Consider the following 14,764-nt stretch of genomic DNA (forward strand, 5'->3'; position numbering starts at 1 on the left):
ATGACTCTCAGGCAATCTATAAAACCTGTATTTTGTGTTCAGCCATATAATCTGTGTCCTGACTTTGTAAATCATCTTGTACTTTCATTTTTACTAGTTATTCTTTCTTTCCCAAATTATTATCAACATTTGCCTTTGAGGCCTTGTAACTGTACCATAATCTAGGAGGATTGTTCTCTTACTTTCTTAGATGTTTATTTTACTTTCATCTTGCCCTCATAATTCTGAACCTCTGCCCCCTTTCTATGTACTCTCGTCAAGACATCTTACCTCCTATTTCATAAAGAAAATTTAGCAACAAGAATTATTTCGCCTTTTTCACCAAATCTATTAACCCATCACAGATATCTTTTGCTCTCCTGCTTTCTACCCTGTTAAACTGAATAGGATGTGCCCTGCCTCTCTCCATGGACACTGCTTCCCACCTGCTCTTGATTCATCATTACCTCTTATCATCTTCATACTTTCTCCCGTATCAGTCCACCAATGTATAAGCATAATAAAATGCAGATCATTAAAAGAGACTCACATTGAGCCTCCTACAGTCTTTCATTTGCCTCTTTATACCTCTGTTGGCTTTCTGTGATATTTAGTCAAATTGACACAATCCAAAATCAAGAACAAAGAATCATATAGATTAGGTAGGCCTGTGGGCATACCTGTGAGGATTTTCTTAATTGAGTTAATTGAAGTGAGAAGACCTACTCTGGGGTGGCAGTGTTTCATCAGCTAGACCCAAGAATGATTGAAATAGAGAAACAGAGACAGAGAGAGAGAAGAGAGAATGCGGATGAGAGTATGTTCAGCACAAACATACATGCATTGCTCTCTAGTCTCAAGTGTGAATGTGACTAGCTGCTTCAAGTTCCTGACACCTTGAAATCCTTGCAATGAAGAATTGCAATCTAGAATCCTGAGCTCAATAAACCCTTTCTCCCTTAAGTTGGGGGATAATTTTTTTTTTAAATCACAGAAACAGGAACTGAAACTAGAACTTATGCCATCAAAGCTCTGAGGGAGATTTTTATATCTCCCTTCCTACATCTTCAAATTCTATTCATTCAGCCCATGCCAGTTTGAGTCACACCCTTGCTGCCTCAGTGAACACCATCTTGTAAAGGTGACCAGAGATCTTATGTTGTCAAAACCAGTGGACACTTCTCTGTTCTTTGGTTGTATGACAAAACGTTTCCTGGCAAGACACTACATACATGCCTGCTCACTCCAGATAGGAAACATGGAAACTACCAAAGTCCACCTTGGTAAACCAATGAGTTTTATTGGTATTACTTAGAGGAATGTGGGTGAGGAGTTTCTTACTAGAACAGTAATGACTCAAATGTAGCTTGAATGTTAAATGGTCTTTTAATAATTAATAAAAAACAAAGTCTGGAGCCAAAAGTTGGGGTAAATGCTGAAAGATCAGAGAAACAAAGGAACAAGTCACAGCCACCACCTCTTTACCTCATCAACTTTTCAGCCTGAAAAAAGCCTTTAGTTCCTGTCTCCTCACACCTTATATACCTTTTTCCACTCAGCCATCACTTCCTGGGATTAAAGTTGTGTTTGCTTCCCAAGCAAAGACATGAGATCTCAAGCACTGGGATTAAAAGATGTGTGCTACCACTGCCTGGCTCTGTTTCTCTCCTAGAATGAGTCAATGTCATGTAGTACAGGGTGGCTTTGAATTCACAGAGATCCAGACAGACTTCTGTCTCCCGAGTGACAGAATTAAAGGTGTGTACCACCATTGTCTGACCTCAATGTTTAATCTAGTAGCTTGTCCTGTTCCCTGATCTTCAGCCAAAGTTTATTAGGGTACACAATATATCATCACACTCAAAGACAGCTGCATCACCAAACACTACCCCAACAGGGTAAGAATTTACAAAAGCTGGGAACCTGGAGCACACTACAGGCAGTTCAATAGGTTGGAGAGTATCCTTTCCAAATTACTCAGTTGGTCTAAAGCTCTTCTAGGAAATTGACAATTTCTGCTTCTTCTATGCAGCTGGTCTGATCTCAGTCTTCTTTGTAAGTTGGCTTGTTTGAGCATCTTCTTAGCAGCTTAGCTTCTTTGTCTGACAGGGGCACTCAGCTTTTATTTCTTACTCTGGCAAAGAGGAACCTAGTGAATCTGATCAGTTTCAGGAATTTCCTGGAGATCTTTTGAATTGTTTACCTTCTTGCTTAAGGAGCTTCCCAGCAGGGTGGAATGTTACAAGTTAAAACTGTTGTCACCATCTTTATATAAACTTTCAGCAGAATTTTTCACAATGAATCACACTTTACATTCTGAAGAACTTCCTTCCAGTATGTATTCACATTCTCTTGTGCCTCGAGGTTGGACCTGCATTTTAATATACCTTATTTAGTTTTCTAATCACCTTGCCAGTTGACTATAAATGCATTATATATTAAAATCTCCTTATTTTATAACTTTATCCTTAACCTCTTTAGTGGATTAACAGCAAATATACCAAAGTCACGTCAGTGACTTCAATACTACAGTACTTACTAGACACCTCATATGGACCATATTAAAATGGAACTTTGTATTTTTTCACTCATCTCCTGTTAGACTTCATTCTATGTTTGTAAATCATTTACATTCTCACATTCAGAGTTCAAGCTAGTAGTCTAGGAATCACCCTTAATGTGGCCCTTTCTCTTGGTCCCCTTGAATCTAACTAAACACTCACCTGATGTGTAGGATCTAGCTCAGAATCATCATCTGCATTTCTGTGGCTACCATTCCATCTCACTAAACTTCACTTCCTCCTTTCACATCTATTACCATTATCAGTTTTCTTATGAAGATGTCAGAAACATATTTGGAAAATGTAAGCCACATCATTTTATCATCATCCCCAAATTTCTGATGACCTCCCACAGGCTATCAGACTCCCACGGGTGTCAGACTATCTAGAGAGACTGCTATTAGCTACTTGTCCCATTTTTATTCATACTATTCTTGCCCTGTCTTGAAGCTTTTTGGACCTTTGGTCTTTTGAACATTCCAGGCTCATCTCTCTCACTCTTTGCCTGCAATTTTCTCTTTTCAGAAGGTCAAAGTTCACTCCCCATTCCATTCTTCAGAGTAAGGAACTGTCTCACCTCTCTGTTCTCAATGGAAAGAGCCCTTGATTAACTGCCCATCTGTTATGACTGTGCCCCCCACCCCAGTGATTTTTGCCTCATTTTCTTCTATTATTGCTTTTGTCACAATAATCCTGACCTGGCAGTTACCCAATGGATGCATTTCTTTGCTTAAAGTGTCAGGGATGTTTTCCTTATTTCATGAGTCACTTCCAAGTAAGAGCAATTCATGACATACAGTACATACTTGGGAAATATTGGTTGAACAGTGAATGAACAAAGACTACATCTTATTCTCAAGACTATTGTCTTATTTAGCAGCTACCATGGTAGGAAGCAAATTTGTGTGTTAGTAGCTTATTTGGCATATTTAGAAATTTCTAGCAGAGTGTTTCTCATAAAATACAGGGTAGGGATAAAGTTCAAATATCGTGTAGTGTTTGGCTATTATGTATCACCTCATTCAATAATGTTTTAAAATATGAACTATAAAAAAGAGCCCTGGGAATGGCTTAAATTAAGTGAACCTTTGATTAGGAATATGTCTCAGTGAGTATTCATTTCTGGTATCGTGGCGTGATTCTTCTTCATATGCAATATCCATCAGTTCACTTTTCTCATCGGAAGCAAAATAGCCTGTCCTCTTTTACTTGATTAAAACCTGAGTCAAGCAAAACACTAAAGGACTTTTTAATCATCAAAGAAAGATTAAATTATGCTCCATCTCCTTTTAGAGTGAATACCTTTTAGCTTGATTCTGGAAAACCCCAGGTCTGTTTTAATGAAAGTTAAGATAATTTTGTAGCCACTGTGGTATCTGTGAACTACCATACCTTTACAAGCCATCCTTTGGATTTAGATTCAGATATTTAGAATGTTTAATCTATGATGCTTTATGAATCTGAATCCAGGGCTTTACCCATGCTAAGTTAGCACTCTATTAACCTAGATAGCCCAAGTCTAATAACCCTGCTTTTAAATCATTTATGAAGTTATGCTTTCTTTTTACTTCAACTGTGAAAAAGATTTCTCTCATCAGATTGTTTCAAACGTGGTAATATTTGTTTTACCTACAGCAGTTGTTAAAAGTCAAAGTATGAAATTCAGTGGAAAAGCAGTATTTATAAGTGCTTACATGCAGACACAGTCACAGGGCCCTGGTCTGGCAATGTCTGTAGCAAGATACTTTCTTCCATTCCTGGTTATCTCCACTTTCCTACTTTCCTCTATCCACTCTGCCTGCACTAGTAAAGTCTCTGAAAGTAGAACCAGAAGGTGGATAAATGAAGAGCGATCATGGGTCACTAGCGACTCTTACCACATTTGCTGTCTAGTTTAGGGACCAGTAACAAAACCTTTTGACTTTTGTGGTAAGATACTGGTAACAACTGTAACCAATCAATCACCGTGATTATCCCAGCCAGGGTCCTTTCTTATCTTTGGGGACAAGAAGATAGAACTTATAAAACCTGCCTAAGAAGAATGTACGGATCCCACCTATAGTCAGCCATCCTCACCCCAGTGAGCTCAAGTAGGTTCCTGTGATGATGCCATAGAAACTTCAAGTACTAAAAATGATACTGAAAAGAATCTACTAATGAACTTAAGTAGGATCTATTAATTATAAAAAGTACAAATTATATAAAGGAGCATAGCTTCCAATATGAATGGAAGTGTACTGACTAGACATATTAGAAACTATGAGAAAGAAAATTCTGTACTATAATTCAAGTTCAGAGTGGCTAGAAAAGGTTGTACTAATGTAGACTCACCAAGATTGACCTCTAATTAGGCTCTATTCCCATGACAAAAGGAGACAACTCTGACTTAAACCAGCCATCAGGCCCATTTCTATATCAAATAACAGGCATCTAGGGAGCTCAGGGGTGGACAGTATAGCTCACCACCATCTTTAAGTCCTGGTCTGCTCTTAAGTCACTTGCATTGTTATCAGGAAAAGTGTGATTATAACAGGTAGGTAAGATGACCCTGAGTAACAACTATTTGAAAAGAGCAACACTAGTGCAATTAAGAAATAATTCTGGCTGGGCGGTAGTGGCGCATGCCTTTAATCCCAGCACTTGGGAGGCAGAGCCAGGTGGATCTCTAAGTTCGAGGCCAGCCTGGGCTACCAAGTGAGTTCCAGGAAAGGCACAAAGCTACACAGAGAAACCCTGTCTCGAAAAACCAAAAAAAAAAAAAAAAAAAAAGAAAAAAAAAAAAGAAAAAAGAAAAAGTAAAAAAATGAAAGAAATAATTCTGGCAACATCTTTGCTGTATACATCTCCTCTCTGCCTAAGTAGCCAGATCTTCAGTCTCCTGTCTCTGTTTAAACTGTTGAAAGTGTAACTTGGGGCTGGAATCTGAAGGACATTTGAGGATCATAGCCTAGGAGAAGTGCATAAACCTAAGGTGTATATATAAGTTGGTAAAATCTGCTATTTGTGGCCAGCTCCTCTTTGGGCATTAGCCAGAGCCAGATATGTACTATTAAAGACTTCTTTTTTTTTCTTTATTGATCTCTAAGTGAACAGGGTTATTTCTCACACATATATTAATTCTAGAACAGTATTGATTTGGCTTCATCCAACTCTACTATAACTCCTTTTGATCCTGGAAACCTTGGGGCATTTGATGACTCTGAGGAATCCTGAAACAAACAATACAAATTTCAAGCAAATATAGCTTTATCAAAATTTAAAATGGCATTTAGAAAAAAGAAGCCATGAGAGTTCCCAGTTGAGAGCATCCACTGTATACTGCAGTCAGTGACAGTGAAGTGTGATTCTGTAGTCAGCCCAGCTTACTGATAGAAGCCTCTATCCCTAGCCCAGCTTTCTTCCTCTCAATTGCCTGGTTTGGGCTATCCTGGGGCATTGGATTATTTTGAAAAACAAAAACAAAACAAGGAAACTGATTTGTTACCACTAAAGGAGCCCTCAAGCAGGAGGTATAATAGTTCTTCTGAATAGTTAGTAACACGTTTTTTAATTTAGACAGAACAAAGAACCTGGAAGTCCATCATCTTAAATATTTAAGGGAGAGAACATTCATCTACTCAGGGCTTTTAATGCCTAAGTGTCTGCTTACCAGAGAGCTGATTTCTATACTGCTTCAAAACCTAATTCCCATGGTGTCTAGAGTCTACCGAGGGACTCAAGTTAACCCAACTTCAAAGGCAGCTTCATCCTGGTGTTCAGAATTCTCTCCAATGTGGTCCTAACTTTATATCCTTCTATCCATGATGAAAACATTCATTTACCCTTTTCAATGTGTCCTTGTGGTGTTAGACATATACATAAATAAGATGGATACAATGGGAGCTGAGTGAGTTCTAGCAGATTCTATCACTAGATTCTATGACTTCATGCACAGCATAAACTCCAGGTGCCTCAGTCTCATAGTCCCTGAGAGAGGTAACAATGAAAACCAATTATTTGGCATTCCCTGAGTACATATATGAGACCAGCAAAGGTTAGCAACTAAAATCATAGACTATGAGTTAGTATTATCTGGGCCTGAGTCATGGTCTGTCCCTTAGTAGTGGTGTGGCCTTTAAAAATCAATGTCTTTGTATCTTATTTGCAAAATGGGTAAAACAAGGTTGAAATTATTAAATAAATTCATAAAGTAAAGTTCTTTAAAATGATGCCCACTGTGTCACTAAAGCCAGGTAAGTGTTAGCCACTGCCATTCCTGCTTTGCTCTGCATTGTTACCCATATTTTACCCATTAGGAAATCCACTATTTCACATAGGACAGCACCTGAAGATGGTAGAATCAAGATTTCAACCTAGACATCCTGGCTTTAGAGTAGACACTAGTAACTACTGATAGATTAACATAAGGCTTAAATCACAAGCCTACTGAAATCCAATGCAGTGTAAAGTCATTTACTACAATTTAAAACTATAATTCAAAAGAAATATATGAAATTGTATTAACCATAATGTGATATGTTATTATTTAAGAGAACATTATATTTTTCTTTCCCATACCTTGAAATATTTTTGCTGTGCTGATAATTATGGTAATGTGCATTTCAAAAGCACAGTAGAAATGAGACGTCTTTTTCATTTGCACATATTTACACACAAATTTATGTAATTCCCACTGCCACTTCCTGAGATGACAAAGTCAATATTATAATCTACATTTGAGAACCAAGAAAGCTAAGACTCAATAAAGTTAAGAAAAATGGTGTTGGGAAATGGTAGGGTTAGTGAAGGGCTTTCCATGAAAGCCCAAGCACCAGAGTTTACTCCCTAGAATTGACATAAAGTCCTAGGAGTGGTAGCTCTTATTTGTAACCCCAGTGTTCAGCATGTAGAGGCAAAATAATCCCTGGTGCTCACTGCCCAGCCAATCCTGTTAAATTGATAAGCCTCAGGTCCCAGTGAAAGATACTATCTCAAAAGCAGAAAGAAAAAATGGGGAATGGCCACTGAGGAATCTACTCAAGGTGATCTAGCCTCCACAAGTACCCCCCAAATCGTGCATCTACACATGTGCATGCATACCTCCATACATATGCACTAGCACACATGTGAATACTCAAACAGCTGTATGCACATGCACATATATGTTCAGACACCTGCTCAAGTGTCCATTGACAGTCATTGAGCGTGCTGTCGCACACACCAGCAGCCCTAAATATTATTTGGTGCTTTACTGTTACTTGTTGTCTTCTCTAGTGATACTTCTTTTTCAACAGGTTGAAAACTGATTTTTATACTCTAGCTTGTCATTATCAATGTATGTGTACAGATATTAATGTGCATGCAAAGCAGAGAAACCACTTGAACATGTTCTCTTTTTCTCTGGAAAGATCCTGATTGCCAGCATCATGTGCAGTTACAATAAAAATGACTGGATGGAACTCTCCAAGATGGCTGAGGTAAAAATTTCTTTAGTGTATATTTATTTTATTTCACCTCTCTCATTTTTATTAGTTTTAAGTAAAGAGCTGCCACGAAAAATAATACAGAAGAAGTAAAATTGAATTGAAAATGTAAGTTAAAACATTTATATTATAATTTGTTTACCATGTGTTTTCATTTAAATGATGGAAATGTAAATTTAAAAGGAATCTATTCTATAAAAGCAGCCCCTTGGATTTCATAAGGTACCTAAAATCCCTTTATTCTCTGAATCCATAGACTCTCCATTTGCATATTAAGCAAACTGCACATTATGATGGATGCCATGATAAAATTTAATTCTACCTTTGAGAGTCTAACTTGATCTTACCTTGCCTTTAGGCAAACTAGTTTGACAGTAAGAGAAGAGATTCTGAATATAAAAGTCTTGAATATTTAAAGTATAAAAGGTTCATTTAATACTGTTCTAGTTTGAATGCTGGCATGTATAAAGTGCCAGGACAGAATGCTGCTGAATGGAACACTCACCAGCTGCCATGCCACAATAGAAATTGAACCTTACACAAATGCAAACACTAACCATGTTCCTCAGATTTGTGTTCCAAATAGAAAAATACATCCTTAAAAAAATACACTTATGTCCATCATTCTGTCAGGAAACCTGGGTGAGACTTCCTGGCTGGGGGTCTTGAAAAGCTCTCAGCCACATTGAAGACTGAACCTAATAAGACTTTTGAAGTAATTGACCTGGCATTGCAAAATATCATAATGTTCTCTATGGTGTTCAAAAATGTTGATTGTATATTTTATTTGGATATTTTTAAAACTGTGAAGGGAAAAATTACTTCTGGGAATTAGGGGGGGTGAAATTAAACATGATCTGTAATTGGCTTCGTGATCTTCTGTGCTGGGTCCGTTTTATACATGTATTTACCTAATTGACCATGAAATCTTCCACAGAGCCCGTGCTTGGCATGAGCTTTGCCAATTTTAAGCTGACTATGATAAATGGCTTTATCATGCTGTGTGCTTCTCTGCTTTTCTGTAAGAATAAAATACTTTTAAAAATTATTTCCTTTAGTAATGGACACTAATTTTTAAGTGGGAGAATTAACTTACAAAAATCAAAAGGCTGTAATTATGAGCATGTTAGCAAATGTAATGTTATCACACTCCGTATTGTTCTTTAATTTTACTTTTATTCATTATTGTTTTCTAAATACTATATAACAAAGACAAGAGAACAGAGTCTGCTTTGTATTAAGTCAGAACAATCTGTCATATCTCCATAGGAGGACAATAAACATATCAAGAAGGACAAGTCATATATACTGTCAAGGAAACCAGCATGCTTCTTGTAAAGCTAGACATGGGTTAACCTAGGGGTTTGGCATGAGGAGAATACCCATAGGCCTTTGCATCCCCATTCAGGTAGCAGGTTAGCAGCAGCCAGCAGGATTCCATCACCATGCTATACACACCTAATAACATTTTAAATATAATAGTCTACTCAATACTCAATCTTTGAAATTTTTATATATGTATGTAATGATTTTTGATCATATTCACCTTCCTCCAACTCAAGATCCTCCCTGATGTCTGTTTCACGTCACTTTCCCAACTTCATGGCCTTTTCTTGATCACCTTTCTTTTTAATGTCATTCTTTTAATGAGTCACTTCATTAAGGTAGCTCAGTAAGTAAAGGTGATTGCTACCAATCCTGATGACCTGAGTTCAACCCCAGTAACCTTCATTGTACAAGGAGGGAACTGGCCTTCTCTCAATTTGTAGACTGACCTCCGTACACACTGTGGCATGTCCATGCATGCCCATACCCATATACAAAATAACTATATTTAAAAGGAAAAAAGAGAACTACTCACTGCTTTTGTTTTTCTGAACCCACTGTTCAAAATGAATCAAAACATATATTTTTAACAATGGAAGAATTCACAATAAAATAAATCAAAAGGTCTTCCCCCAAAGTTAATCTACTTTCAGACATGGACAATTCTTTGTGGGTGGTGTCAGGAATCACATACCACACTTCCATGCCAACACTTCTAGGGGTCACAAGTGGCTAGATGTGGCATGTGTACATTTTCCTGGAGTTTCTCCTTACAGTGGGTTGGCTTTATAGCTGGAATTGAGGAACTTTTCCATCAGTCTCTTACTCAGCACCTCTGCTAACAGGAAAGACATATATGTGACGTCAAAACAGCTGTATTGTAGTAGATCAGTAAGAAAGAATGAGAGACTCTGGGTTCAGCTTCACACAGAGAGGAGAGGTGATCAAATCCACTCTCAATCTGGGTGGATTAAGAGATGCCAGGGGCCCTTACTGAGGCACAGGTCTATACATGTCTGTGAAGATATTTGTGAACAGTATGATTTGGAGACCCACCCTCAATGTTAGTGACACCCCAAAACTAAATAAAAAAGGGGAAGGACACAGCCAACTTATACCCCCACAAATATCCCCACCCCACATCTCCTGGTCCAGAGAGAAGTAAACAGACATGAGATGTGAACATGGACATCTTCCTGCTGCCATGGAGCTCATCTGCCTCCAATCTTCTTTACCAAGGTGGCTGGATCTCCTAACCCACAAGCCTGAATAAACAGGTATTCCCTTAAGTTGCCTCTTTTCAAGTAATTGGTCAAAGCATTGACAGAAAATAACCAATACCAAAAAAACAAAAAGAGATTGCTTTTCTCTGTTTCATTGGATCCTGGCATGTCATTTTACTATGCACTGTAGACTTTTAAGAGCACATGAATAGCTTTAAAAATGTGCCTAATCACAGGCAAGTTTGTCCATGCTCCTGGCACAGTTGGGTCACACATTAGGTACATTTAAATAATGTATTAAGCTGAACTAAATGCCCCATCTCGAGGACATTGTGTGCTCAGACTGTCTTATTTGTCAACCTCATTTGCTTGATGATTTGTTTTCTTTTGTAAATGAACAAAACCTAACGTGAACCCCCTCCCATTTTTTAATTCTAACCATAGAGAACTCACAAATGAAATACCTTCTAGTGCTTTCTTCTTTTCAGTATTGCCGTCCCCTTTAGGAAGCAGTTTCATGAGGGTTTTTACCTCATGGTGAAATTTTGGTAAGCTCCGTAGTAGGTGGCTCTGTTCTTAGTTTGGGATAAAGTCTCTAACTTTTCTGAGACATCGATTGGTTATCCTCATTTCATGCAAAAAGAATATTTATTTGTAAAGCACAGCATGAACTGTATGTGAATTTCCTGAGCAGCCAAACAGAGGTGAGCACGGCTCATCTTGGCCCCATGGATGTGCTCAGAGCTTAAGTATGTAATCAGATGCATGGCAAATTGAGCCATTACTGCAGGCTGCCAGTATTAGATCTTAAGTAGATCTTGAATGCATTTTAACAGAACTGGAATCCATTTCTTTATTAATGTGTATTAGCCTAGAAAATAGAGATTGAGTCGTATGTAATGAGAAAAGGAGCAGTCACAGTGCGGACATGATGAGCTAGAGCATGAGGGAAAGTGAATGCAGAGTGGTGCATTAGAGCCTGCAAACGTTTCCCAAGGACACAGAGCAGATTGCCCAAATGTGTGTGTGTTGAGGGGCGCAGGGGGCAGGGTGAGCTCTACAGATCATCCTAACACAGAACTAGGAGAAGAGTAAGGGAAGAGCTGATCCATCTTGCCTCCAGTCTCTGTTGGTGAAATCTTATAACACTGTTGACTATGTGTTCTACCACTCTGGGCAGTCAGGCACCATGGCCTGCAGTGTGATTCTTCCTGCAAACCCAGAACTGAAAAGAAGGTCAGAGCTCCTTGATAAGACATGGTTCTTGGCTCCCTTGAGGTCTTGTTTAGACAGGGACAATGAAAGTTGTGGCTATCCTGAGGTCTCATATACAAGAAAATTGTGAGACCTAACATCGTAAATGCGCTGACAATAACAAGAGACTAGGGCTGTGGGAGTGTGTGTCTGGGAAGTGAGCAAAGCCATTAAAAGTGAAAAGTCTGTGGACTGGGTGTGTGTAATGTATCTATACTCTCCCAGCCAAGCTTGTCTACAATAACTTTATTGACCTAGAATCTCAATAGCTTTTATAAGTTCAAAATATTTTGTGTGTGTGTTTGAATGAGGATGTATGTGCCTGTGGAGGTCATAGGTGGCCACAGAGGGTTCTTCTCAATTGTTCTCCATGTTACCTTTTGAGAAAGGGTCTCCTGCTAAACCTGGAACCCACTGTTGTATTCAGAGTGTCTACACAGTGAACTCTAGGGATCTTCCTCAACCATCCTTCCAGTGCTGGATTATTGGTGCTCAGCATTTCACTTGGGTTGTGGGGTTCACACTCAGCTCCACATGCTTGTGCAGCGAGCACTTCGCCAACCGAGCCATATCCCCAGCTGACAGTAAATTCACAACTGTTCACTTGACCTCTAAGTCCCACATGGTCTGTCCTTAATCTACCCCCTCCTCCAGCTCTTTTCAGCTGATTTGCTACATGTTTCTCCCTCCTTCATCTTTTTTTTTTTTAAATCCCCACATAAGACTAAATTCTGTGGGTATTTGGGAATTTTGATTTGAACAGCAGTTTAGATGTCATAAGGATGCTGCAAGATCATGTTTTCTTAACCCAGTGCAGCATTCCCAGCTGGGGAGCAAGTGACTTCTTTCTCTGTGTGTCTACTAGATAACCTCACATCCGTGACCGACAAACTGTGTTTGTACACACTGAGATATGAATGGAAACAGAATCAATGGACAGGAAAACACCCCAGACTGTGAAGAGAAGTTCAAGCTCTGACTCTGTCACTACAAATTCTTTGATGCACAAGAAATGCTTTCAATGACTTCCTCATTGGTGACATTCACCATCTCCAGGAGGTGTTCTAAATGGCTTTTGATAGATGCATTTTCAGTTTCCATAGTACTGGATTTATAAGGGAATTACATGCACCTATAGTGTTCATTGACATGTTACCCCTTCATATTCTCTACCCTCTCCCTACTTACCTCCCTGTTCCTGTTAGTCCCCTTCACTCCCTTATAAACTTTGCATCTACTTTTACATCATATTTACACATGATTTTATATAGCAATGTAAAGTCTGGAAACTAAAAATGAAAGGAAAGATGTGGTATGTGTACTTTTCTTAAGGAACAAATGATTTCTAACAAGTTGATAATAATTCACCCATTGATATAAATCACTGGGTAAGTCATAGGCTCTGCATTCAAGATCCTTTGAGAGGGGGCATTTTGATGCTTTTATGTATGGCTTACCAAGTGTAAAATGGGCTTTTGGAGTTGTTTTTAAAGATGAGGTAAGATAAAAACAAAGGGCTTAGTAAATTATTCTTGCATATAGAATGTACTCAGTTAGCTTTAGCTGTCATCCTCTACCATACTGGTTAATTGTCAGTTTTCAGTGATATATGCATGATATAAATATGTGTACAAGTGCCTCCCAGAGATTTATTAATCTAAAATGACATTGATTTGCTATCAGTTTCTAGATAAATCAGTCTAAAGGAAGTATCTTAAGTGACTAGAGAAAATCCAAGTGCACTGCCATATATAATTGTGATGCCCAATCTAAATTAAGTGGATCATTCACATTTGGCATGAATTTGGAATAGGACACATTACTTGTAGTTTATATTTACCCAATTGCAGACTAGGAAAGGCTAACTGAATCACCCAAAACCTCCCCGATCCTTTACAGCAAAACTCAAGAGTCCAGTAGACTGGGTGTTGTCTCTACTCACTAAAAGCCAGCAGGAAGGAATCAGCACGATTTACGGTCACTGTTGCATAATAGGAAGCATTTCCAAACTGGATTATGTGGCAAACTAGCACAATGTGTCCGTGTTTAAAAACATGAAAAACAATCAAATGGACCTTCACAAATGTACAGAAGAAAAAGCAGGTGCACTAATTAATGGAGACCTACAAGAAAATCAGCTGAGAAATAACTAGAATTTAGTTTGTTAAGATCATACTTAAGGTTGGGGATTTAGCTCAGTGGTAGAGCATTTGCCTAGCAAGCACAAGGCCCTGGGTTCAGCTCCCCCCCCCAAAAAAAAGATCATACTTAAACTTTGTCAAACAGAGAAAAACAATTAGGAAGGAAAGAGAAACATTGAAGAAACAGCCTTTGACTTAAAGGACAGTCTGCCATGCTAAGTAAATAGTAGAGTTTTTTAACTAATGGTCTTCCTGTGAGGTAATACACATGTGATATTATTTTTGAAATCTATTCAAGCCTCTAAGTAATTGCAAAACTAATGTTAAATTGTAGGAGTGGGTAAAATAATGTAAAACTTGGCAAATTTAATGTATGTGTCCTATATCCCTTGAGTTATTACATTAAGTTTAAAAAGTTGTGTGCGCATGCGTGTGTGCGTGTGTGTGTGTGTGTGTGTGTGTGTGATGCATGTGAGTATAGTTGCCAGTTTTGTATGTAGAGGCCAGAAGGGAAATCATGTGTCATCTCTTATTCTTATTTTATTTATTTATTTATTTTTTGAGACAGGGTTTCTCTATGTAGCTTTGCACCTTTCCTGGAACTCACTCTGTAGCCCAGGCTGGCCTTGAACTCACAGAGATCCACCTGGCTCTGCTTCCCGAGTGCTGGGATTAAAGGCATGTGACACCACCACCTGGCTCATCTTTTATTCTTTTAAGACAAGGTTTCTCATTAGCTGGAAAGTTACCCCTAAGATGCCCATCTCTATCCCTCTCCTAACATTAGTGTGGCAGGCACCCAAAGCCTTACCAGACTT

At 38.5% G+C, this 14,764-nt stretch overlaps 1 protein-coding gene across 1 annotated transcript in view; it reads left to right on the forward strand.

Moving 5' to 3' along the window:
• The window catches only part of Dpyd (dihydropyrimidine dehydrogenase), an 851,011-nt gene that overhangs the window by 564,281 nt on the left and 271,966 nt on the right, over positions 1-14,764 (forward strand). The window contains exon 15 of the mRNA XM_036191420.1: positions 7,928-7,996. Coding sequence (XP_036047313.1) covers positions 7,928-7,996 — 69 coding nt within the window. The remainder of the gene's footprint in view (positions 1-7,927; positions 7,997-14,764) is intronic.

Source organism: Onychomys torridus, chromosome 6 (genome assembly GCF_903995425.1).
Source record: "Onychomys torridus chromosome 6, mOncTor1.1, whole genome shotgun sequence".
NCBI lineage: Eukaryota > Metazoa > Chordata > Mammalia > Rodentia > Cricetidae > Onychomys > Onychomys torridus.